Here is a 24,758-nt window from a genome sequence, read left to right on the forward strand (position 1 = left end):
AGGGCGCATATACAAGTATAACAGGGTTTCACTGTTATGGTTTCACTTGCCAGCTACGAGTGTAACTAAGCAGTTAAATTTTTGTAGTCTGGATCTGGTTATTTTGGAAATCCGTGTAAAATAGGGAAATACTACGTCTCACCGAAACTTAGATCGTTGCTTTGCAAAGGGAAGCACATAACTGAAAGCGTTATTTGACCCAAAGACATGCCTATGAACTAGACACGGATATTGGTTACCCATGGTATTTGATACCAGCTCCAGACGGACCCCATCTTCATTTTAGCCAACCACACCGTTCTGAATCTGGCACTTACAAACAACAGCTCCGCAACAGCGAAGATTTTGCGGAATTTTTGAGAACGTATCTGGCCGAGAAGGATGACGAAGAATAAACCGCACAACGCGATCCGGAAACAGTGTCGAGGCAAGAGCAGCTGCTGGAAGAACTGGGAAAGAAACGGTCCCGGAGCGATAGTGATGTCGAGGCCCGGCGATCATCTACGGCGTCTTCACTGAAACGCGTGCGGAGTGTCCTGCGACAGGCATCGAAGGTATCCAAAAAGGATCGGGAAACTGAGAAAAAATCGCAGCCCGAACCGGTTCCGGGAAAACTGGTGGAAGCAGAGAAGGCGGAAATTGGAGGTGTAAAATGGACCGTGCATTTGACGTTCATAAAACAACATTTGTCAAATCGGACGGCAATCATGATTCTCATATTTTATGGCGGGTATTCGGCGATTGGGGCGGCGGCGAGTTTCTGGTTGAGTGATTGGTCCAGACTGCAAAATTCGGACCGAAAAGAAACGGACTATCGGCTGGGTGTTTATGGAGCGCTTGGATGTGGACAGTGTATGTGTATTTCTCGTTGAGCCTTTTAGTTTAATTTCAGTCAGATTTTCAAGAAAATCAGTCGCACTAAACCGATTTAAGGTGGTACTAAATCTGTAATACTAAATCATAAAATGTGGCCGATTAACTCCCTTAACACGGAGCAAACGGTCTTACAAAAGTAAGGAACACTTCCTCACGTTAAGTACTCACAGGTTTTTAGTATGGTTCCTTTTTTGTTCGGTTTATGTATTAGCCATATTTGGAGCTTATTGATTAGCATTGCTGCGAGTAGTAATTATTATCTGTTACGCTTACTGTTGATTTACAAGATTGTTCGCTAGCGCTGATATTTTTCTCCTTTCGTACTTGAGACTTTACTTGTGCACGTTTTAGGCCATTTCCTGGTGATTTATTCTTTTGTTTTTAATGCGAGCTTTTTCTGGTGATTTCGTAGTGGTCCTGATTATATGCCACACGCTCACGATGGCTTACGGTCGTGTCTGAGCCGGTCGCTATCTGCACGAAGGCCTCCTGCGACGGATTATGCGCGCACCCATGTCCTTCTTCGATACCACCCCGCCGGGTCGTCTGGTCAACCGCTTCAGCAAGGACGTAGATACAGTGGATGTACTGAGTCCCTCCAATTCCGATTTATGGCTGTACTTCATTTTCGGTACACTTAGCGTTATCGTTGTAGTAAGTAACTACAATGTTCATTAATAGTAATCGAGAAAACACAGAATATAAAATGGCTTGATTGCAGATATGCGTGACCGCATGGGTGTTCATCATCATTCTCATCCCTCTGGTCATCCTGTACTTTTTCTTGCAGGTATGCTTGAAAATGGCAATGTAAATAGGTATCAGTAATAGGTATCAGTAATTCAAAAAAAAAATAGTTATCAGTAGACAGTAAATTAAAAAATGGGTATCAGTAATTCATTGATTTTGTAAATGAACAATTTACGTATGTACTGCGATGTCACATTACTACCTGGTAGTGATAAAAACCTCAGCTAGTACTGCTGCTAAAGCAAGTAATTACGTATTAACCTTTTAGTACACTTTGACACGCTTTGACGCTTGGAGTTGTACTTGTGGTAAAATTTTTGTCGTTGCGATCGTAATCTGAGTATTTTACGTCGCGCCTTGTTACGTATTGTTTTACTATAATTTTTATGTTCTTAGTTTTACTGACGGCTCTTTTTGGCTTGCTGTTAATAATATGGAAGGTTTTGATAATGACGTGCTTTACTTTTACAGCGCTTCTACACTGTAACAAGCACACAGCTGAAACGTTTGCAGTCCGTATCGCGATCCCCTATCTTCTCCAACTTTTAAGAGTCCCTTTCTGGACCCGGTGTTAATATCGCTACGAAACAGACGGAACGATTCATCGAAGCAAATGAACGTCTGATGGATTATAATGATATGTGCTTCTACCTGAGTTTGGTTTCGCAGAGGTTAGTCATGGTCATCTCACATATCTTGAGCAACATGTCAGTGCTAAATTTAAATCATTCTAACAGTTTTGAATTTGTTTTATAATTTGGGTCTAACTTGGCGTTTAAAAAAGTGAAATGAATAATTTACCGATTCCCTGATCGACCGATCTGATGTAGATGGATCGCTGTTCGCTTGGAACTGATCGGTTTCCTGATCACGGTTTCCGCCGCGCTGTATGCGGTGGCCGGTCGAGATTTATCGTGGGAGATGGAACCGAGTCAGGCAGGTTTGTCCATTGGTTATTCGTTATCCGTTACCGGGCTGCTGGCGGGTGTGCTGTGGATATCATAGTTGGAGCAATGGAGAGCAACATTGTGGCGGTGGAACGCATCAAAGATATTCGGAAGCACCCCAAGAAGTGTGTACTACCAACGGGTGTAAACAAGTTATCCAAGCGTAGCGCTCTGAAAACTGTCAAAACGTTTTGAATATTTCACAGGCGGCTTGGGTTGTGCCTTCTTCACGCCCACCGGGCGACTGGCCGCCAGAGGGACGTGTGGACTTCAAAGATTATCAGACACGCTACCGGCCGTGTCTGGATTTGGTGTTGAAGGGTGTTACGGCGCGGATCGTTAGTGGCGAAAAGGTCATTTGTGATGGATACACACCTGTCTTACTCGTATTGCATTTTACTTTTTACCTGAGTTCGCTTAATTACATATTGATTTCGTTTAATTTACACGACTAAATTAATAATAGAGTGATTTTATGTAGTGCTTGTAATACAAGAAACGAAAATATTTTGAATCGTGACTTCAAATTTGTAAAGGACAATTGACAATCAACAGGATTTCGGTACTTAATACAGCAAAGGGAGATTTGACTGCTTATTTAGATCGGTATTGTGGACCGGACGAAGCCGGCAAGAGTTCCATGACGCTGGCCTTGTTCCGCATTATCGAAGCGGCATCTGGATCGATCGACATCGACAATCTTAACATTGCGGACATTAAGCTGCATGATGTGCGATCCCGAATCACTATTTTACCTCAGGTTTGTTGTTATACGTTTGTTTAGTTTGTCTGTGAATTGTTAATTCTGCAACCTCTTTGTTCTGTTTATGAGATCGTTTCTCTAAATCTGTAGGAACCGGTGCTTTTTAGTGGAACTAAAAGAATGACTTTGGATCCTTTCACAAAGTACACGGATGCAAAGATTTGGGATGCTCTGGAACATTCGCACTTGAAGGAGTCTATCAGTAGCCTTCCAAAAGGCTTACGTCACCTTGCGGTCGATGGTGGTGAAAAGTATAGATACGCAATGCACACAATTTTTCTTCGGAGATTAGTTGTTTTTATGTTTGAGTGTTTTGCATGCATATTCCGCGGTCTGCTTGGGGATTGTTTTGGCACTTTACAATAAATACGTGACCCTGCAAAACTATTTAAGATTTAAAAGCTTTTACCTGAACTACTGTAACGTAAGAAAACTGTGATGCTAAGTATGGAAGGTTATTTGTTGCTTACAGTGTTGGACAGCGGCAGGTAATCTGTTTGGCGCGTGCGCTTTTGAGGAACCAAACATTATGATTTTTTTCAAAATGCTCCAGTTTTCGTTCACAGTTTTGACTGTCTTCATTCACTGATTTTTCGTTGAATTTTCTTAATAATTGGGATTTTTTATGGGCATTCTGTGTTGTGTCTGATTTTTAAGCTTGTTTTCAGAATTCCTAGTGTGTTTATTTGCAGTTTGTAGCATGATCGTCTTAATAAAGCTGATGGGCTTTTACGATATTCGTTGATTTCGTTTTACGGTATTCCGTTGTTTTATTCAGTTTTGTGTGTTGGCGTTAACAAAAATATTATTCGCTCAAAACTCTGCGTAGTAAAAAGGTTTAACACCTACCAGCTTATTTACAACAAGGATAGCTAGTTATTTTGCAATTTCACTTGCAACTTTTAGCTACTAACGGCGAAATTTGCTACCGGACTCCTGTTTTTCTACAGAAATTGCACAGTTACCATAAATACATACTCCTTATGACCTTTATTGGCTTTTAATGCGGTTAACTCGCCTGTAATAACATTTAAGATGCAGAACAGACCACACTTTTCTACGCGCACACAAAAATAGCCCAAAAATCGTCCATTCTTTGAAACATTAATTATGGAATACCGAATTTTCAAAAATTCATGATGCTTCCTTAAACTGCTTTTATTTTTTACTGCAGATTTCACATCAACTGTAATTTTGATATCATTAACAAATCGCCGTAAACCGCTTTCGCAAATCCATATTTTTCTATCAAATGCGGTTTATCCTGAATTCTAACAAAAGGATTAAACGAAAGCAGAACCGATAATTTCAAGTAGAAAATGCAGATTCTTCATGTACAGTCGGCTCCGTTGATTCACGATTCTCCATCCATACACCACCCGTCACCTAAGATCAAATTAAGATAGTATGTAATTAATGAAATTTATTGTAAATGCCAACGGGAAAAAAACAGAATTTACTTACGTCACTTAGTTAAACTGAAAAGAACCTTGCTCCACAGAAACAACCGCAACACTTGCAATACATTGGCGAATACCAGCAAGCAATTTTTCTTGAGATGAACAGCCGGTTGGCAATGTAAGACGATTAAAACATGTGCAAGCTGTTGGCAACCAGTCTGCATCCAATTCGGGGCTGAATTCTATACGGATTGGTGTTCTCGGGGCACAAATAGAAGCCGTAATGAAACGCAATAAGTGCTGACGTTCAACACAGGACAAATCGTTGGAGACGAGACTTTCGAACCATTCGAAGACGATTTCCTTACTGAATTTCCAAATGCCAGATCCAAAGTTTGGTGGCTCAATCTTGCTCAGCAGATCATGGGCAGATGTAACCGCCCAAAAAAATGATTCTTCGAGATCCTTCCAATAAGAGATCAGCCGGCGTATTTCCTTACACATGAAAACGTTTGTATGTACACCAGTAAAGATAGGTATCATGATGTTATACATATGCATTGCATTTGCAGGAATTTTCGGTACTTTAATTGTAAGCTTAAGTAATCCAAGCACTCAGAGTTTCTTACAATGAAAACCGGTTGTACGTACCCGTTCCATGCTACCGGACAGCATTCCTTCCAGAACGTACTTGACATTTGCTGCTCTTTTTTCAACCAACTCATACTGCGCCAGGTGACGACAAAATGTTTCTCTTTCCAGCTTCGCCATACCGGAAATCTAGAATAAAATAAAAAAACTGAATAAAATTTAAAAGCTTTTTTTCAACTTCTAGAATTTATTTTGTTACACAGATACACAGACCGCCTGTTTTCTTTGAACCTACGTTAAACGATGGGTTTAATTCTGACCATTCCACGAAAAAAGGTACTTGAGTAATCACAATATCTCCACTGCCCATAAGGATATGGCTTATCATCTCTCCGACGCTCTTTTTGAAATCGTGGATATCATTCAATTCCACTGGTAAACCCAACAGTGCACGAAAAACCGAATTATTCAGCCACACTGGAGATGGTGCGTAACGAAGAATCGCCTCACGCAAAGCAAATCCCATACATCGCAACAAGTTTTTTCCTTCGTCGGACATAACAACTGAACTCGTTAATAATACTTTGCAACCAGCTTCCTCAAAAACGGTTGATCCTAGCTCATCCAGTTTAAAATGGCGGAATGCTTCCCACAGGACGGTAAACAGTTCTTTGTAGGGTCCGCCCAAATCACAAGCACTGTAGCCAACATAACCAGTGTTTCGATTGCCTCCGTAAAAAGTAGCGTCAAAGGTCACTCGCCATGTAGCATTGCAAAAAGATGAACTAAACAACCTCACAATCTTATTTAACGGAAAATGTTGACAACTTACTCATTTCTCCTGACTTTAATCCGGCCACCAAGCTCCAGATTAACCCTGTGCGCGGTATAACATTCAATGAAAACGCGGACAAGAGTCTCTAGATCACAAGCATTCCATTGAAAAACAGCTTCCGATAGGGCCGATGAGTGGGAGCCAGTAACAGCTTGACACACCATTTCCCGAACAGCCTCTAAATCTGGGTGTTCCGGACTCGGAGGGAGAGGGTCAACTCGCATCATCACTTTTATCGGTGTTCTGATTACGGTGTGATTACCCAGGTTGACGGCATCGACGCCACCATCACTAACACTTTGGGCTGAGTTAATTCCTTCATCGCCATCCACAGTTGTCGCTCGTATGACAGACCCGGAGTCACCGGTAGACGGCGATCCAATAACGTTTTCAGCATCGTCCTCTACAATAACGACATCTTGCTGTGGCTGTTCAGTGCGATTCACTACAATCTGACGGGGAGAATCCGGAAACTGTGTAGTGTCGAATTCACTGGAAGACCCATAGCCATACGAATTCCTCGGATCCCTGGGCCGTGATTTGGCTGGAGCTCTCGGACGGGAGATGAGTCTGAACTGTCCAAATCAACATCGACATTCATTTGGTCGTATGAGCGGCGTCGTGACCCTCGTGAGGTCGATGGTTCACATTCCGGCAACATCTGCGGAGATACGGCTGCACTCCCGCGGCGCACTTTCTCTGCATTGCATAAGAATAACAGAATTTGATATAACCTCTTAATGCATAACTACAAATTTTTTATTATTTTGTTACCTTCGACGTTTTTTACTTTTAAATCTTCAACTTCTACACCCCGCATCTACAAAACCCAAGTCAAATGGTCAGAACAACTGTATTGCAGTCAAATTAAAAAACGGTAAAATTCCACATATAATGTACGAGTACAGTACTTAGTACTTACTTCAGCAAACTGTGCAACAACATCATACGGCACAGTGATAGCGTTCGTCGCTGGGACGATAAATAAGTAGGGATTTAACTCCGTTCGTTTTTTCTCCGTGTACCTAGAAAGAACGAAGAAAATATAGAAGGAAATTTTGCTTTTAAGCTTTACGGTAAAAACGGGCAAGCTTACGACTTAAAATTTTCCCAAGCACTGGGAGCGTTAAAATCAACCGGAAACAGATAATTTCCCTCTGCTTTTCCGTCTTCCATTCGAGTAATAACAACCCAGTCTCGGCCCTGAAGTACATCACTGAACGCCTCCGTCACACGTCCCGAATTTCTTCCATGGTTGCATTGTTGCATGTAACTTCTCGAATCAGGTTAAAGTGCTTCATCAAATCGATCTCATTGAAATGACATCTGTTAAAATCACCAAAAGCATATTATTGAGTAAGAACCTTGAAGTGTCCTAAGTAAGTAAGATTGCACCAGCGTCCTATTACTGCAGTGCATTGAGAGTACACCTTTCATTTTCGCTTCGTAAATCAGTATGCTTCGTAAAAACTTGTCAACCGGCTCAGTATGTTCAGATACAAACATTTTAAAATTACACAATAATTGCGCTTAATTTGATTACAGTTTGGCTTCACTTACGCATCCATTCCACGTGCAGGAATAACGTTAAACTCCGTTTTGCGAAAAAGGTGAACCATGAATACATGTTTTTGTAGAACATTCGGTTTTGGCAGCGGCACCGCAACCGGTAAGTTAAAACTGGCCTGGCTGCGGTAGCTAGCAACACTAGGCTTCCTGGATGTGTGGATACGGTTTCGAGAATAACCAGCGTCCATCAGACCGGTGCCAGAGGGACGGAGAGTTCCACATCGTCCGGGAATCTGCTGTTGAAATCAGACCGGCGAAGAAAACAGCGCTGCGTTGACTCTGGGCTGGCTTGGACGCGGAGGCTGCACAGCAAAACGAAACTGCGGCATTCCAACAACCTGTTCACTCGTACCCGGTACGCATAAACTGCTGCGGACGCTCAAACTGGCATCCGTTGCTCCTGTCGCTCCAATTTGTCCTGTGTTACAGTTCCTTGTTATTCCGTGTACATTACTTCCATTCGATACTGATACCCCTGCAGCTGTTGTAAATGCATGGATGACAAATAATGAGAACAGTCTGCGCAGAATTCGCTCGGATTCCATGTGAATCTTTTTTGTTCCGATAATTGTAGCACACATCGGCAATCAGCCACTCCACACTTGTGAGGAAACAATCCGGTATCTTCCATCTTGAACAAACTTTTTATATCAGTACAAAATAAATGAAAATTAACGTCACAAAAAACTACAACTGCATTTGACCAACGCAAATTTTCTTCAGAGCTGAAAGAAGTAAGCTAGCCAAAAAACTGGCGCGAGAAATAACCGAATTAAAGAGTGTATCCCGCTTTTATAAGCTTTTTGGAGTAGCAAGGAGCGAGCTGATCCGTGCACTGAGGTACAAAACCAATTACCATGTTTTTAGTTACCGCGCAGTTTTATAGCCTATTAAAAGGGCTCGCTAACTTAAAGATTGCCCACCGTCGGCCTGCTTTGATCGGATACCAACTCCCCCGCCTGACATGCCGCCAATGCACAATGAGACTGAAGCGGTTTTACAAAGGAACACATTGGTGCCGACCGTACTGCCTTTACACTACACTTGACAACGGAGCCGTTAACGGGCATAATGATTTGTATTTTTGGATAAATTTAAGAGTCTTTTTATCATCTAATAGCGTTGGTGCGTAACACTTTCTGAATTGTAGTACGACTACTAAGTAGCTGACTGAACTTATTAAACTGCGACAGTAAAAACCAGCAGTATTAGAACTAATGGCAGTCATTTTTTCAATGATTTCATTTCGTATTTTTATTGTCTTATGCGTACCGTTTTTTAACGTCAAACAAAACACACAGGTGCCTCAAGATTGTCAATTCATGCTTCCAGCAAGACTACAGATTTTCCACCATTAGTTTTATTGACGGTACATTTAGGCTTTAGGAAGGTTATGGAATTTCACAATAACAGAAGTGGCAAACATCAAACATTCTTCAGCAGCGAAGCAAAATTGGCCAAAAGTGTGATAAAAATTAAATGACACAGCGGAAAACAGAAGAGGAAAATCAGAGGTTAATAACTCTTGAGAGGCGCTGGATGTTCCTCAGCAAATGATCAACTTGTTTAATAAACAACTGATATTGCCTTTTCTTGTTGGCTGGCCGGGATGTTTCCATACACCGTTCATCTTTAAAAAAATTAATATAGTCAGTAGAAAATTTATTTGATAACAGCATTTTATGTACGGAATACTTCTTAGTCTGCTGTTCTTCATGTAAAAAACCCAGAAAATCATGTGCCACCAGTTATTACGAATACTGTACTGTAAGTACAACTTGTACTTATACCCGTCTCCTGCATGCCATTACTGATTGCCAATACGTTTCTAGTACCTACAAAGCAGGCAACAAACAATCCTCTTCCAACTAATCTGCAAACTTTCAAACATTTGCTTGGTTCATCACAACCAAGAGTACTGGTTGAACCGAACTAAAGCATGCATAATAAAAAAACCGATAATCTGCGATTCGCCGGTGATCTCTGATTTTACAAACGAGAGGAATACAGGAACATAAGATAAGCAGTTTTTATAAGTATTATCAAGTTAATTAATTACTGACCTTGTCAATCTTACAGTGCAGGCGACCAGCGGCAATAAGCGCGATAATCCGTTGTCAATAAAACCAGCCGTAACACCAAAAGCCTGGACGATGCAATCGAGCGTTAAGAATTGATCCACCAGCTGATTAGTTGTAGACGAGGATACGCATTTTCCGAGTGTAGTAGCGGTAATGGTCAGCCCACTACCGGTCCACTTCCAAAATCTGCTGAACGTTTGTTGTAATTTGAATAAAATCACAACAATTGCTTAGAACTTCAAATTACCTTTTCGGAAAGAAAAACCTACCCAGCTGTAGAAACAATTCAGCATAATGCGATCCGTACAACGAGTTGAAAAACTGTCGCAAATTCGGCATTCTAAGCAAACCTTCCACAATCTCCGCGCTCCGGACACACCTATTACAATGGTATTTGATTAGCAACATAATAAGAACCAGCCGCCATAGTTACAACTTGGGACGAAATGGTCGCATACCCAACATCTCCACATTCAGTACGAATGCAGCGAAGTGCACTGTACGACTGAGTTCAAAATATCCGTTTCGTACAAGTGCACTGCACCGCTTGCGTACAGAATGCTGGGTACGGGGCTATGCAACCATTTGGTCCTACATCGTATGTATTCGATCCAGCCGCAATGAAAGTTGCAAAACCGTATAATAGTCTCCGAACAGGTAAATGTGCTAACTGAGCCCAGAAAATTGGTGGTGGCTTTCAGAAACTCACGCATCTTCATGGCTCGTACACCTTCAACCGGTTTCGCCGATCCCAATCACCGCCCTCCTCTACCAAGCTGTGCATAAAAAAAAAGAACCGCTCATAAGAAATCGCAAAATCATAACAAAACTAGCAAAATCACAGTTACGCGCAGAAATTTCTGAAAATAAGTATACGTATAGAAGCCAAGCATTGCGTACCTCCGTGCTTAATTTAAAAGCAACGGAGGTACGTTTGAGTTTGTTGTCTGTCCTACGGTCTTTTTAAAGCACTGTCGAAACGCACTTTCAGATGCATCCTAGTGTGAAACAAGTTGGGCATTCGCAAGAACGAGGACTCTTTAAACATTCTTCCACCTTGTCTCCAGGGCGGGAAAGATAATTAAACTGTGCAAGGTACGCTTCGCGCACTTTAATAGATCCCAAATTCTGTTAGGCATCCAAAATTGGCGCGTCAAGTTCCTTAAGTTTCTGCTCGTACTTTTGCTACAGTCGGTTAAGTAAAGAAGTGTCCGCATTAAACCCATACGTTTTTTAACGTCGAGAAAAACACTGGCAGCCTCACGACTCCCAATTCATGCTTCCAGCAAGATTAAAGATTCCCAACACTACTTGAAAAACCGCAGGAAATAAAAAATATATTTCCATTTGATAACGAATTTTTTTTTAGCAGCTTCGGATTTTACACCGCCTCTGAGCCATTGAGCGCATGCTCTGACTGGTCTTCTAGAAGCGGTACAACGCAACGGCTTCCTTCCACGGATTTTCAACTGCGATAACGGATTTACCAACGACTTACCACATTGTCCTTTTTCTGCTGCTCTTCCAAATCCAGGCTCTGTACCTGAGTGTAGCGTAATGTGGCATCTCTACAATCTCTACTACGCTTCAGTTCCACGAGAATATCGTTATCTGGTGGCAACTGTTTCTGCTCCACTGTGGCCATGTACTGGCATAACACAGAGACGATCCAGGAACATATGCACAGCGTTGGACAATAAACGCATGTCGATCTTGTAGGCAACGGGGTTGAACTTCGTCACGGGCTGGATATCAACAAAAAGGGGCTTGAACCTCCATCTAATGTTATGCGCAAAAAAAATCTTACTGGCATCCAGCAAGTTCCACCATTGTTTCGAACAGATCAACGGCGAAGGAATCTGCCTTATCTTGGACGTTCAGAAAAAAGTCCTCGGAATGCCAACCCGAAATTCCAGGATAAAGTCCTCGGAAGTGGGAATACCAACTAGGAATTCCTAGATGAAGCCACGGTGGCCGGACTGAATTTTCTGGAATAATGGATCTGAATAAAAATAACTAAATCAATTAAAATGAAATTTAAAAAAGTCATTAATCGAAAATTTAAAAATGGAATACACGAAAACCTGAAAACGAAAAAACAAACAATCTCAAAGACCGAAAATATGAAAATCAGGAAATCGTGCACATGTGCAAACGTCAAAACATGAAATCGTGCACACGTGCGAATCGTGAAAATGTGCAAACCGACAAACTGGCAAACGAGAAAACTCGAAAACTTGAAAAACGGCTGCTGAACCAAACGGACCGCCATACATGGAGCACAAAAAAATTTCATGATGTTCTAATGGACACCTTCTCGTTAAACTTTCACTCATTGCAAATACTAGTATATATGTTCTCCGTGTTTCACTAAGAATTACGGTATGTTTAATTGTTACTCATGGTCAGCTCACACTTTTTAGCTGAGCTGTTGCAGTGTGGCATTTTGACTTGTCCTATATTTATCTGACTTTTGCAGCTAGTTGAGCAGAGGCAGATCTTGGACGATTTGGAAATGGAGCCATGCTACATGGATAAGGCGGAAGCGAAAGACGAGGAGGACGAAGTAGAGCACGTATCCGAGCTCTCCGAATGTTTACCTTTTTGGACAGGCGGCCAGATGCCTTTCACGGTTTCGACTAAAACACAGGTTGATCCAAGTTTTAACATTCTTGAGAGAATCGTCTGTCGGTTCCGATCACTTTTCCGTATCCGTAGCATTTTAACAATTGTGGTTATGTCTTGTAGTATGCCACCGAAATGCTGTGCCATGAGCGCTATGATGATTTTGAAACCCGAAGACAGATGACATCTCCGTAAGATCCAAAGAAGCAAAAATAGATAGATAGATAACTGCTGCTGTATTTTTGCTGCTGTGATATTTTTGCCGAATTGTCGATATGTGTTACTGCGCGATCGCGCACGTGAATGCAGTTGTTTTGGATTTACAAATTTTTATTTTAGAAAGATCATAAGAAGTCGAACAGCCAGATTTTTTCTGCATGGTTTTGAAGCTATTCCTTCTTCGTACAGCGTAAGTTATTCCATTGGTCGAACTGGGTTTTTTTACTTACTAATTTGTTGATCAGCGGTGAAACTACTGTATCGTGGTTGACGTTTCGTTATCATGGATTTTTTGGTTGAAACTTTTCAATGCCATGCGAAAGCGGCGCTTGGTAGCATTAGAAATGATTAGATATCGGTAAGTATCTGTGTCACTGTGTGTGTAATTAATTTTACTTTCAAAATTGTTCTTTAGTTTGTAGTCGTAATTGGCAATTAATGTGCTACTGAAATCGCTTTGATTTGGAGATATCTTGCTGTTACGCTGTTCGAAAATTTTTTCGTGCTTATTTTTTTTAAAATTTTGCGAAAAAAATGTTTTTAGTCTTTGGATGCTAGCCATCCGTGGTTGTGCTTCTGGATCCTTCACGGTCTGAATATTATCGGAGCACCGATTCCGAAGAAAGTGGCTGACGCGTGAGTAGCCGGTAGCGGTTAGCCGGGTTAGGTGAAGCTGATAAAATAATTTGGGAATTGCATCCACGCCGTTTTTTACCTAGTGCCATTAGCATTCTTCGCAGCTGTCAAGTGGATTCTGGCGGATTTGGGGGTAATTGATTCGTTTTGATCTAGATTTTTCTTTCCGTAAAAAAGAATATATTGTTTGTGCAGGAGGCGTTGGTCAGAGTCCCCATTTGGCAGCCACGTACGCGGCTTGCATGGCGTGAGTATTCGTTCACAATCAGTGTTTTTGTTAAAATTTCCTTTTGAATATCTTGTGTTCAGCGTTAAACGAAACCTGGTAACATCTAGGTATGATATTTTCCGGTAATGTTTTAATTTCAGACTGTCATCAATTGGCACTGATGAAGCGTTGTCCGTTATTGATGTTGCGGGAATCAAAAGATATCTGGAACGTATGCGACAGCCGTCGGGCGCGTTCACTATTAGCGAAGATGGCGAAGAAGACACGCGTTCGGCATATTGTGCAATTGCCGTGGCTGTTCTGCTCGATATCCCACTGGATCCGCTTTTCGAATTCACGGCTGAATGGCTGATGGATTGTCAGACGTACGAAGGAGGATTTGGAGCGTTTCCCGGCAGCGAAGCACATGGAGGTTATACTTATTGCGCTTTTGCATCTTTGTATCTGTTGGAGAAACCTTTTCTCTGCGATCTGAACCGTCTGACCAGATGGCTAGTTTTCCGGCAGATGCGCTATGAAGGCGGCTTCCAGGTGATTACGTATAAAACTGCTTCGCTTAATGATAGCTATACGGAAAAGATTTTCGGAAGTTCTACGTTTATCGACCATTTTTACTTCATTTGTTGTTACAGCATATTTCGCAAAAATTGCATTTCGATTGCAGGGTCGGACTAATAAACTGGTCGACAGTTGCTATAGCTTTTGGCAAGGTGCAGTTTTTCCTCTCCTTCGGCAGGTGCATGAAAGTCTGAGGAAAAATGATCCTGTTGACATTGGGAATATGTTATTCGATCGAACTGCGCTGCAAGGTTACGTGATCATTTGCTGTCAAAACATAGACGGTGGTTTCTGTGATAAACCTGGCAAAGCAAGCGATTATTACCATGCGTGCTATGCACTGGCCGGAGCAGCTGTCGCGCAACATAGTCTTATCGGCGATACAGAATGCATTTTTGGGTCGGAAGCAAATCGTCTGCAAGAGATCCATCCGGCCTTTAATTTAACCTGTCGTTCTTTTGAATATGCTCATAACTTTTTTAAATCGATTAAAGCCCAGCTGAAATAAATGTTTTGCTTTCTGTTGTTTAGGAGAAGCTGGTGAAACAATGGATTGTTAGTTAAATTTGGTACAATTTGGTATTGATGAACAGTAGTGTTGAGGCAGAATTGGTTAGTTAAGGTATATTGTGATAGTAAAAGGATCGGGAGAACTTTTGTGAGACTTGAAATTGCAGGATTCCTGTAGCGTATTTCTTATTATTTTATCAAGCGTATTGGAGTACTAAAAAAACGTCCAGATCGATTCCTGCTTCTGTGCGAAATCAAAAAAGCAGTTGTGTCAACTTATGCGGGACGCTAGGCGGTATTCATTCCCAGGTACTGGTACGGCAGTGGTACTGGAAACGCGTAAGTATTTTGTTTATTATTTTTCCTCACCAAAGCATTTACAGTAACTTAGAAGGCAATCCCTCTTATTAAGCATCAATCGAGAGGGGCGGCCTAATTACAGAGAAAATTTGATCTAAATTTGCTCCCAATGGCGCTGTCCCCATGATCGATGCACGCGTAAGTAATAGATCCCAGCCGGTTATAGCTCGCGTTCGTGCAATGATGTAGCGAAAAACCACCGCTAGTATTTAACTGACTAAAGATACTTAACTACTCGTACTGATATTTTGATAAAATAATGACAATAAATGCCGGAAGTGCGTCTACTTGCTCGGCTTGGAAGAAATGGGCTACAAATTGTACTTACCTCGTTTTGTCCGCGGGCGATCGAAGCGTTTGGCACCTTCATTTCGACTTCCGGTTGCACTTTGCTTTGGAGCAAAGCGCACTAGGTAGACTAGTACTATTCAAACGATTGTGGTTCTTTATTTAAAATTTCATTTTATTTCTTAATAATTGTCAACTGTGGAGCGCGCCGGCTCGTGTTATTTTCTTTTATTTTTGGCTTTTGCTGAATAAAGTTACAAAAAAGAATAAAAATACCCATACGGGCCGTATGATACGGCCATACCGGCGGGATTATCGTTCCAACAGGACGAGGGCGCCACTGTGCTACACGCAAATCTGCCATTGTCAATGCGAGCATCATGTTGTCGTTTACCCGCTAAAAACCGACTGAAATGAATACATACATACGATGAAGAGTTCAGAAAACACTGGAGCATTCTGAATTTTTGATCGAGTTAGAAACTAAGAAACCCGTTATTTAACTTTGGAATCATCCCCTTCAGATTCTGCCTTTTGGATTGTAATTATTCAAGTAAGTAATAAGTTTTTTAGGTTCATTGGGCGTTTCACTATCTGGTGGAAACATTTTGCATCGCATCCCTGTGCTCAGTGTGCTTTGTTAGTAAATGAGTAGATCGGCTTGAAATCCGAAATTCTGAACATTATCACTGCAGTGGATCACGACGGCAGTGTGCCCGCTATCAACGGGAACGGGATGGATCAGGATCCACAGAGTCCTCCGTCTGCCGGCAATGGCAGCGCTGCAGATATCTCCTTCACGGGAGCTGGGGATCCTGCTGATCCCTCGATGCTGCAGACACCCAATCAGTCACTGATTCTCGCTACGCAGGACAGCGGCTCATCCGCTCTTCGCCCATCACAGAACATCACTCTCAATGCAGCGAAAGGAATGCATCGTGATGTGTTTAACAAAACCAGGAATTCATCGCACTCTGGTTCTCCCAATCGGTCGCACCTGCCCACGCCTCACCGGGACAGGTACCCTCGCAGTCGCAGAGGTATGTGGGAGTTGTTTTGGACTGATGGATTAATTCGTAAAAAATGCCTTGAAAAGCCCTTAATCAGAGTAATGCTGATTGAATAGGGCCCTCTTTCTCTTGTTTGCAGAAAACAGTTTGTTAGTTTGATCAAGGATGTTCAAAAGTATAAGCCACCGCTGATTTACATAACATTTTTAGCTGAAACGAAAAATTATGACTTTTTAGTCCTGTTCAGTATTCGCATTTATTTGTCATCTGCAACATTGTGATTTTCTACCCGGTTTCATTTTGCAAGAATTCATTTGTGGCTGTCAATTATATTGCAGTGCATGTCTTCCGGTACATGTAGATGTATGTAGATAGATAATTTTAGGGTACTTTCATAATCGGTCTAACCAGTGCTTGTTATTGGCTGTTTAGTGTCTATTATTTGTGATCTTTGAACTAACGTTACTATTGTGGTGGTTTACACAGAGGATTTCCTTTCACCCATGCGATACGGAGCGGGTCCCAATGAAACTCTTCGAAGTGGCAGTGGCGCAGCGTAAGTCACAGTAATTATTAAAAGAAGTATTTTTCAACCTGTTTGTTGTGGCAGCACCCCGAGCCGACGTGCTATGCGTGCCGAACTGGGAAATCCAATGGAGCTTCCTCATCATCCAAACCGTACGATTCCTGCATTGGGCGAAGAACCGGAATTGTACATCTGGGGAACAAGTGTCAACATCGGCGAATGCAAGCAAGAATTTCGCCGATTTCTGGAAAACTTCCATGCTGTTGATGATAGCGATGAGGATGCCGAATTGACACCTGAACAGAAAGAGGCTGCAGCAGAAAAAGCCAACTTGCACTTACAGGATGCTTATTACATTGACCGGCTGCAGAAGGTATAATTTGCTGTCTTTGCAGTTTCTATATGCGAAGTGCAGTATTATTCTTGCCATTGTTTTCAGTAAATAATGCTGTTTATTGCAGATTTCTGTTATGGATACTCCTCAAATGAACTTGAACTGTGCTCATTTACGCGATTTCAGTCCGAAGTTGTACAGCCAGCTGATTTCTTACCCACAAGAAGTTATTCCTATGTTTGATTTGGCGGCGACGGAGTTATTTTTTGAAAAATACCCGGATGATAAACTGTCCAGTCCGATACAAGTGCGACCATTTAACCTACACAAGGCATCCGTTATGCGTCTCCTGAATCCAGAAGGTGACATCTTTCAGCGTTCACGGAATGCACTTGATGTCTAGAGAATAGTTTTTTTTCCATTTCGTAGATATTGATCGCTTGATATCCATTAGCGGAATGGTTATCCGCACGAGCAATATTATTCCCGAACTGCGAGATGTTGTCTTCATGTGTAGCATCTGCGATCACCGTCAGCGGGGAGAAATTATCAGAGGGAAAATCAACGAGCCGACTGTTTGTCCAAATTGCCATTCCACCCACTCATATTCTGTGCAGCATAATCTATCCCGATATTCAGATGTGCAGATAATTAAGATTCAAGAATCTCAAGGTTCGCCCAAGCTTGCTAAGTGTATAGGATTAATTGTTCACCTATAAGCTATTGTTATTTATTGCAGAGGATATGCCACCAGGGCAGACGCCACATACAATTTTGGTATACGCTCATGATAATCTGGTGGACACTGTGTATGCTGGTGACCGAGTTGTCGTGACTGGCGTTTATCGGGCTGTGCCGATCCGGCCTAACCCTCGTCAGCAGGTCGTGCGGGCGGTTTATAAAACCAACATTGATGTAGTGCATTTCCAGCGTAAGGATAAACGCCGACCAACGGAACGCGAAGAACGGTATGGTCCACTTAATAGGATCTGTGTAAAAGTAACCATACCGACATTATCAAATCGTAATCTTTCAGAGAAGGGCCCAGATTAACGGACGAACGGGTCAAACAAATAATGTCGCTCGCCGAGATGCCGGACATTTATGAGCGACTTTCTCGTGCCTTGGCTCCCAGTATTTTTGGTTGCGACGATATTAAGAAAGGCGTACTGCTGCAGTTACTTGGAGGCCGGCAGAAAGATTTTTCAAATATTGGACGCGGACGACCACGGTAAGCTTTTGGTATCGACCGATCTTGGGTCAGATTGCGAAGTATGCGCTTTTTTTGTAGTTGCGAAATCAATATTCTACTATGCGGCGATCCCGGCACCAGCAAAAGCCAAATGCTACAGTATGCACACAAAATAGCACCGCGCGGCCAGTATACTTCCGGAAAAGGATCCAGTGCAGTGGGCCTGACTGCTTATGTGACTCGAGATCCGGACACCCGCCAGTTCGTTTTGCAATCGTATGTACGGTATACGGCTTTCCATGACCTTTATTTAATTATAATGAATTTCTTTTTTGTTTTAAATTTAGGGGTGCATTGGTATTGAGTGACAATGGAGTTTGCTGCATCGATGAATTCGATAAAATGAATGAAAGCACACGTTCGGTTTTACACGAAGTGATGGTACGTTTGATCATGCACATAAATTTGGTCTCTGTTGGTTAACAAACTTACATTCCAACAGGAACAGCAGACCCTTTCCGTCGCGAAGGCAGGGATCATCTGTCAGCTGAACGCCCGCACATCAATTTTGGCTGCGGCCAATCCGGTTGAATCACAGTGGAACAAAGAAAAAACCATCATCGAGAACATCCAGCTGCCGCACACACTCTTGTCTCGCTTTGATTTAATTTTCTTGGTGCTGGATCCCCAGGATGAAAAGTACGACAGTGACCTTGCTCGACATTTGGTCAAAATCTACTGGGAAACGGAAGAAGAAGCGCAAATTGAAGAACTGGTGAGTTGTAAGCCATACAGTTAGTTTCTCAGAGCGTGGGAATAATGAGAGCATTACAACCACAGGATACTGGGTTGCTTAAAGATTATATTGCTTATGCGCGAGAAAGGATCCAACCGAAACTGGACGACGTTGCGGCCACCGTTCTGATCGATGCATATCGTGATATGCGACGAATTGGCAAAGGTCGTGGCCATATTTCAGCTTATCCCCGCCAGTTGGAATCGCTGATTCGTTTGGCTGAGGCAAGAGCTAAAGTGCGTTTGTCTGATGTGGTGACGAAAGAAGACGTGGATGAAGCAATAAGGTCTGTTAAATTCGTGGTGGTTTTACATCTTATTCTTTTTAAAAAATACGAGTAACATTTGTAGGCTGCATGAGACCGCATTGCAGCAAGCAGCGACTGATCCCATTACCGGTAAGATCGACATATCCATTTTGGCGACCGGTATAAGTGCGGCGGCCCGGCAGCGTCAAGCACAGCTGGCTTCGGCACTGCGTGAATTTCTGCAAACGAAACTGGGTTCAGGCACGTATCCACACAAGAGGGTGCTGGAAGACTTCCGAGGTTTCTCCAAAGCGGTAAGTCGGGACTTTGACTTGTAGTGTACTTTTTTCCCCATTTCGTTCGTCTTGGCAAATTGGTCATTCGCTGATTTCTTGCAGGCCTTCACGAACGAACAGTTCGACGATGCACTTCGCGCACTGGATGACATCGTAACTGTTTCAGGAAAAAGTATTCGTATTGCATAAATTCGCTCTGTCTCCAATGTCTCTTTCCTTTTTGTGTGCTTAACGCTTCATTCCTTTTGTGAATTTCCTTATTCTTTTGCGATTTTAATGGTGTGGTTTTTGAGTTTTAAAGTCCGTCGCGGTATTGCTTGTTCAGTGTTTTAAGAATCTTTTTCTTGTGTCAGATTTGTTGAATGCAGGTACGCGCTGACGTTTTTATTAATTTTTTTAAAATTAATCCCATAAATCACCAATCACATCAGCATCTACCGGTGGGTCCACTGTCAAGACAAAAATAACAAATACATGGACAAAAAAGTCAGCCATGGAATACGCACAAAAAATCATACGAACAAAAACAGAAATCTGAGATTACTCGTTACAAGTACATCAGTCAGAAGTTAAGAATGGCCTCTTGCAATCAGGCTACCAAAGCAAACAATGTTTACAATGGTCTCAGTGATCCCGTAATGTTATCAATCTTGGATTTTTCCCCCGAACAGTCCCAACGCAGTTTTAGCACCGATTGCAACCTGCAACATTAAAACCGTTTGCTTAGAGGCCGGCACAAGATAAATGTCTTTCTTTAAGCAACAGGCATGGTAACTAAAGCTAACTGAGCAAAAGCGCTTTGAATTCGTGAGAAGAACCAAGAGCAAATTAAACAGCAACGGAGCAAACAAACAAATTTACCTGGGTGCGTCCAGCATCGCTTATCAACATTGCCACTAATCCACGATCTTTGGCTCGACGCTCAAGGGCTTCTAGATGGGGCGCATCATCGACCGCTAACACAATGGTCGTTTCTCTGTAATACCAAAAAGTTTTCTCGGAACTGCAAAACAAATTGCTCCCTAATCTAAGCCGTCAAAAACAGCGCCCAACTCAATGGAAAAGTCGGTTACTGTTGAATAATTCATGACGACGCAAAGAATATTCAGATAATAGACTCAGTCTATAAGAAACTTGTCAAAGGCCGACCGTAAATAGTCACAAATCTTTCCGGAAAAGAAGCTGTAAACTCAGTGTAAAGCATACAGCAGGAAATATGCATTATTTCAGGCTAGCAAAACAAGTCCTGTTCTTCTAACAATTTGCAGGTGTTCGTTGCGCTTTTTATCAGCTATTAACGACCATAACATGATTTAAAGCTTGTTTCACGACAAAAAACGGTAGACCGAATTCAGTATTAAGTTCCAAAAAGGGTGGGGGGGCAATCTCAGTTCCCAAAAATCCCGATCAAACTCATCCAGATGCAAATTAACGCTGAGTCGGCAAAACGGCAGCTTTCCGATAATAAATATCACAATGCATTATCTATCGTACCCCTCGCGTTCCCAGCTGCGAATTCCGCTCCGGAACGAGCGACCTTCATCTTCGCTTTCTATTGCCCGATAAATGCCAATGGCGGCTGCAAGATATCTCTTGTACAAACAGCGGTAATCATCACAACGCGCAGCCCGCACACAATACCATGAGCAGCTTGAGCAGCAATCTTCCCCGCCGTCATTCGCAGCGATGTGTTAATCAGAATAACCATTTTGTACTCTCCACCCTCACTGGCTGCACCTCCCGCATCCAGACCTTCCCAGTTCTCCTCCCAGTGTGGTCCCCCGAAGTTTCCCCGTGGAAAGGCTGGCTCCAAGGCAGGCGGACTCTGTCCCTAAACATCAACCACAACAGCTGAACTGGACAACTGTTTGCGTCGCTTCACACTACAGAGACCACCGGACCACTACTGATTCTTCACTTACCTGATTGTCGAAAATCCAAGTGACCGCTGTATCAGTCCCGCGATTACCAGAGAAATAAAGCGCCTAATAAAACCATGTACATTAGTAATACGGTGAAGTGGCGGAAAGCTGCACTGTTCGGACCTGAGCTGCGGTTTCCTGGTCGAAGCCCATGGCTGCTAACTCTCTCATCGACTCCGGATTAGGTTGGAAATCTGGATTCGGAAATGTCGTCGGAGACGCCATGCTTTCTGTGGAAATCTTTCAAATGAAACAATATTGACCGGTGAAATCAGAAGACTGCAAATGGTTACCTCTGCGCATCTGGTAACTCATTGACGGTAGTCTACCATCCATTTGTAGACTACCGTCAATAACCCAGTACACCTGTCACCTCATATGGATAGAGCGGTCTTACGACTTAATACGGCTTATAGATTTATCAGTTTTATCTAACTGCGCGATATATTACATACCTTGCAGCTGCAAATCTTTACCACATCGTTAATCTTTCGAAGAAATACACAATAGTGCAGTGTGACAGGAACGTTAGCCCGAAGAACCACTACCATGCGCAAATTTACGATGTATCGCTAACTCTTAACTCATTGGACTTCTAAACTTTTTTGACGGAACGGTTTTTTTCCTCGGAAAAAATTCCTGATTTCAGCCACCGTACGTACGTAGTACGCGCATATCGCTACGGGTAAGATATAACACACGTGAAGCTCTATAGAGCAGCCCATTGTATTTTCAGGTTAAAGCTGACCAAAAATCTGTGCGAATATAAGTTACCGGTGTGTTTTAAAGATTTGATTATGTAAATAAAAAATAAAACATATGAACTTCAAACAATGTTCAAGAATTCTTTTCTGTCTTCGTCATAATCAAAGTCACAAGTCCGAATTACGGAAGCTATGCAGTAAATATGCCAATATGTGATAAGGGACACCAAGCCTTGCGGTTAGTTCTCGTTACTCGTACGCATCTTGGTTACGTCGTTTCGTGCGTGTGCTGTTTCATTAAACGCATGGTACAAAGTACAAACGTTTACTCGTAATAAAATCAGAAATCGGAATCTCTCGTTGGTTAATATCCAAAATTGGAATTTAATTTTCTTTTTTTTCCGTGTAGATCTTTTTACGATATAATTTTGCCATAAGTTTGTTTGATACAGAACAAGATTAGTACATAGTGGGATTGGCCCCAGCTTTTACGGAAGTGCGCTTAGTACAGTTCACTCTAACCCTAAGCGCGACAGTGCGAATGTCCGTCTAGTAGCGCAATGGCTGCGCGTCTTCCTCGGACTGCTCGGGTATGCTGTCCCAGTCATCCAGATGCTGATCTCGTGGAAGACTATAGGGCTGGTGATTTGGTGTGTCCCGAATGCGGTCTGGTTGTGGGTGACCGCGTAATAGACGTTGGAACCGAATGGCGGACATTCAGTAACGAAAGTGGTGGAGACGATCCATCGCGTGTTGGTGGCCCAGAAAATCCGCTTCTGGATGGCGATCAGCTGACAACCATAATTGGTGGTGCCACAGGCTCAGCTGGACTGGATGCCAATGGATTTTCCAAATACAGGAACAGAAAAACCATGTCGGCTCAGGATCGCGCTTTAACAACGGCATTTAAAGAAATTTCTACCATGGCTGAGAGGATTAACCTGCCTCGCACGATCGTTGATCAGGCAAACGTTTTATTCAAACAGGTGCGTCCACGGTAGATTCAAAATAGCGACGTTCCTTAAAGTGTGGAGCGAACCATAATAAATTGTAAGAAATAAGGGTATATTTCTGAAGGATAACGGAGGACTGCAAAAGTCTGGTTTGTTACGGTTTCTGATCTGTACTCATATCGATTACGAATGCTCATTTAGGTTTATGAATCGAAAGTTCTTCGCGGGCGAAGCGCGGATGCTATAGCGTCTTCCTGTGTGTACATAGCCTGTCGAAAAGAAGGTGTACCTCGAACCTTTAAAGAAATCTGTGCGATATCCCGTGTATCAAAGAAGGAAATTGGCCGTTGTTTCAAATTAATTCTCAGCACTGTTGGTGCCAGTGTGGAGTTGGTCACCACAGGAGATTTGATGCCGCGGTTCTGCGCTAATTTGGCTCTTCCTTCGGTAAGCCATAGGTCTACGTGTTACTTTCTGCAAGACATTGCTTTCTGTTGCATTTAATTACTGGGCTTTGAATTAGTCTTCGTTGATTTTGTCGTTAATATTACTCACCAGTGCTATAGTGGCACTACGGCAGGAAATCGGAAGTGGTTCTTGTGGAAATTACAATATGAGAAGAAAAACATGAAATTAATTTTAAAAATATAACAGTATTCTATACTCCAGTAACTGTACTTTGTTACGTTTTGTCTTTAAGTTCTGCTCGCAAAAGTTTTTCACCATAAAAACTACCCGTCTCACTTTTTTCTTGCTAGACGTAAGATGAATTTTCAGTTAATTGTTCAACAATTTTTATGGAACGTTTCCGCTTTGATATTTTTTGTTAGGCTACACAGGCCACTAGTAAGCAAAAAAATTTTGAATAAAATTTACTTTTTTTGCTAGCCCGTGCAACGTGCTGCAACCCATATCGCCCGGAAAGCTCGGGATTTGGACCTTGTACCTGGACGCAGTCCTGTTAGTGTGGCTGCTGCTGCTATATTTCTCGCTTGTGCCGCATCAAAATCAACCAAGTCTTCCAAGGAAATTGGTGAAATAACTGGTGTGGCTGAAAGTACAATCCGCCAAACGTATAAGCATCTCCTGAGTCGCTAAAACTGTCAGTGCTAAATGATGGACTTAATTTTGCTCACACCATCTTTGGAATTGGTTGAGTTATTGTTTCTTATAAATTATTCTTATTTTCGCATGGTCGAGCATCTTTAACTTTGCTAATGGAAGGCAATTCTAAACACTTCGTCCTTCTTGTGCCTTGAAGTCTGACAATGAATCCGATATGTATTACTTTTATGTTTTTTAGATCAAGAGAGAATAAAGCAATTTTATGAAAAGTGTACGTTTACATTGGTACAAATTACCGTACAATACAAATACTTCTTAGTTCTTAGTCTCTTACCATTTGTACCCCTGGCTTATTGGTGCTTTTGATAATTAGTGTTATTGGGCTGTGATTGGGATATGTCTATGATAATCTGTAATATCAAATACTGTATGTACTACTGTACTGTCTACTGTACTCGCTACCGACGCTACGCACT

The 24,758-nt window shown here is 42.2% G+C and overlaps 5 protein-coding genes and 2 pseudogenes across 9 annotated transcripts; 4 read left to right on the forward strand and 3 right to left on the reverse strand.

Moving 5' to 3' along the window:
• Positions 1 to 381: 381 nt before the first annotated feature.
• LOC129591397 (ATP-binding cassette sub-family C member 3-like) lies at positions 382 to 4,081 on the forward strand (annotated as a pseudogene).
• A 415-nt stretch (positions 4,082 to 4,496) lies between these two features.
• On the reverse strand, positions 4,497 to 7,338 carry LOC129591398 (uncharacterized). The gene is made up of 9 exons (XM_055487036.1): positions 7,259 to 7,338; positions 7,085 to 7,187; positions 6,937 to 6,982; positions 6,676 to 6,861; positions 6,160 to 6,565; positions 5,623 to 6,025; positions 5,388 to 5,516; positions 4,801 to 5,231; positions 4,497 to 4,722 (listed from the first exon to the last, which is right to left on the reverse strand). Exons 1-8 carry the CDS (start codon positions 7,336 to 7,338, stop codon positions 4,806 to 4,808), a joined length of 1,779 nt encoding a protein of 592 aa, XP_055343011.1. The 3' UTR covers positions 4,497 to 4,722; positions 4,801 to 4,805.
• A 1,203-nt stretch (positions 7,339 to 8,541) lies between these two features.
• On the reverse strand, positions 8,542 to 11,457 carry LOC129591399 (26S proteasome non-ATPase regulatory subunit 6-like; annotated as a pseudogene).
• A 625-nt stretch (positions 11,458 to 12,082) lies between these two features.
• LOC129591250 (protein farnesyltransferase subunit beta-like) lies at positions 12,083 to 14,801 on the forward strand. 3 transcript variants are annotated; one of them, XM_055486835.1, is made up of 9 exons: positions 12,083 to 12,194; positions 12,292 to 12,462; positions 12,561 to 12,628; positions 12,777 to 12,846; positions 13,201 to 13,292; positions 13,376 to 13,425; positions 13,488 to 13,539; positions 13,662 to 14,052; positions 14,186 to 14,801. In XM_055486835.1, exons 2-9 carry the CDS (start codon positions 12,328 to 12,330, stop codon positions 14,585 to 14,587), a joined length of 1,260 nt encoding a protein of 419 aa, XP_055342810.1. In that variant the 5' UTR covers positions 12,083 to 12,194; positions 12,292 to 12,327; the 3' UTR covers positions 14,588 to 14,801. The 3 variants fall into 3 exon arrangements, with proteins under 3 accessions (XP_055342810.1, XP_055342811.1, XP_055342809.1); XM_055486836.1 differs by having other exon boundaries at positions 12,099 to 12,194; positions 12,296 to 12,462; XM_055486834.1 differs by having other exon boundaries at positions 12,132 to 12,462.
• Positions 14,802 to 15,634: 833 nt separating this feature from the next.
• Positions 15,635 to 20,062, forward strand: LOC129591175 (DNA replication licensing factor mcm4-A-like). Its single transcript, XM_055486726.1, has 14 exons — positions 15,635 to 15,790; positions 15,933 to 16,277; positions 16,734 to 16,803; positions 16,858 to 17,146; positions 17,235 to 17,469; positions 17,537 to 17,779; positions 17,847 to 18,075; positions 18,144 to 18,338; positions 18,399 to 18,575; positions 18,647 to 18,740; positions 18,802 to 19,074; positions 19,140 to 19,381; positions 19,446 to 19,656; positions 19,741 to 20,062. Coding segments are annotated over exons 1-14 (2,691 nt in total). The 5' UTR covers positions 15,635 to 15,789; the 3' UTR covers positions 19,828 to 20,062.
• LOC129591176 (probable peptidyl-tRNA hydrolase 2) lies at positions 20,008 to 22,187 on the reverse strand. Of its 3 annotated transcripts, none has more exons than XM_055486727.1 (7): positions 22,016 to 22,187; positions 21,684 to 21,800; positions 21,561 to 21,623; positions 21,280 to 21,469; positions 21,133 to 21,217; positions 20,500 to 20,614; positions 20,008 to 20,339 (listed from the first exon to the last, which is right to left on the reverse strand). In XM_055486727.1, the coding sequence occupies exons 1-7, from the start codon at positions 22,109 to 22,111 to the stop codon at positions 20,283 to 20,285; spliced, it is 723 nt and encodes a 240-aa protein (XP_055342702.1). In that variant the 5' UTR covers positions 22,112 to 22,187; the 3' UTR covers positions 20,008 to 20,282. The 3 variants fall into 3 exon arrangements, with proteins under 3 accessions (XP_055342702.1, XP_055342704.1, XP_055342703.1); XM_055486729.1 differs by having other exon boundaries at positions 21,684 to 21,790; positions 22,016 to 22,169; XM_055486728.1 differs by lacking the exon at positions 22,016 to 22,187 and adding an exon at positions 21,854 to 21,993 and having other exon boundaries at positions 21,684 to 21,790.
• A 339-nt stretch (positions 22,188 to 22,526) lies between these two features.
• Positions 22,527 to 24,315, forward strand: LOC129591400 (transcription initiation factor IIB-like). Its single transcript, XM_055487037.1, has 3 exons — positions 22,527 to 23,250; positions 23,419 to 23,664; positions 24,106 to 24,315. The coding sequence occupies exons 1-3, from the start codon at positions 22,825 to 22,827 to the stop codon at positions 24,313 to 24,315; spliced, it is 882 nt and encodes a 293-aa protein (XP_055343012.1). The 5' UTR covers positions 22,527 to 22,824.
• The last annotated feature ends 443 nt before the right edge of the window (positions 24,316 to 24,758 follow it).

Source organism: Paramacrobiotus metropolitanus, unplaced genomic scaffold (assembly GCF_019649055.1).
Source record: "Paramacrobiotus metropolitanus isolate TYO unplaced genomic scaffold, Prichtersi_v1.0 Parri_scaffold0000045, whole genome shotgun sequence".
Taxonomy (NCBI): domain Eukaryota; kingdom Metazoa; phylum Tardigrada; class Eutardigrada; order Parachela; family Macrobiotidae; genus Paramacrobiotus; species Paramacrobiotus metropolitanus.

Bases quoted from the DNA above. Each gene is read 5' to 3' on its own strand.
- LOC129591175 (XM_055486726.1), top strand. The intron at 16,804-16,857 runs GTAAGTCACAGT...TTGTTGTGGCAG, and splicing joins CGAAGTGGCAGTGGCGCAGC to CACCCCGAGCCGACGTGCTA. The intron at 18,076-18,143 runs GTATGGTCCACT...GTAATCTTTCAG, and splicing joins CCAACGGAACGCGAAGAACG to AGAAGGGCCCAGATTAACGG.
- LOC129591400 (XM_055487037.1), top strand. From the start codon at position 22,825: ATGGCTGCGCGTCTTCCTCGGACTGCTCGGGTATGCTGTCCCAGTCAT. The intron at 23,251-23,418 runs GTGCGTCCACGG...ATGCTCATTTAG, and splicing joins CAAACGTTTTATTCAAACAG to GTTTATGAATCGAAAGTTCT. The intron at 23,665-24,105 runs GTAAGCCATAGG...TTTTTTTGCTAG, and splicing joins CTAATTTGGCTCTTCCTTCG to CCCGTGCAACGTGCTGCAAC.
- LOC129591250 (XM_055486835.1), top strand. From the start codon at position 12,328: ATGGAGCCATGCTACATGGATAAGGCGGAAGCGAAAGACGAGGAGGAC. The intron at 12,847-13,200 runs GTAAGTTATTCC...AAATGTTTTTAG, and splicing joins CTATTCCTTCTTCGTACAGC to TCTTTGGATGCTAGCCATCC. The intron at 13,293-13,375 runs GTGAGTAGCCGG...TTTTTTACCTAG, and splicing joins CCGAAGAAAGTGGCTGACGC to TGCCATTAGCATTCTTCGCA.
- LOC129591398 (XM_055487036.1), bottom strand. From the start codon at position 7,338: ATGGAAGACGGAAAAGCAGAGGGAAATTATCTGTTTCCGGTTGATTTT. The intron at 6,862-6,936 runs GTAACAAAATAA...TATGCAATGCAG, and splicing joins AAAAGTAAAAAACGTCGAAG to AGAAAGTGCGCCGCGGGAGT. The intron at 6,566-6,675 runs GTATGGCTATGG...TCGTTATTGTAG, and splicing joins CCCAGGGATCCGAGGAATTC to AGGACGATGCTGAAAACGTT.
- LOC129591176 (XM_055486727.1), bottom strand. From the start codon at position 22,111: ATGGTAGTGGTTCTTCGGGCTAACGTTCCTGTCACACTGCACTATTGT. The intron at 21,624-21,683 runs GTCCGAACAGTG...TGGTTTTATTAG, and splicing joins ACCAGGAAACCGCAGCTCAG to GCGCTTTATTTCTCTGGTAA. The intron at 20,340-20,499 runs GTAAATTTGTTT...TTAATGTTGCAG, and splicing joins GCGATGCTGGACGCACCCAG to GTTGCAATCGGTGCTAAAAC.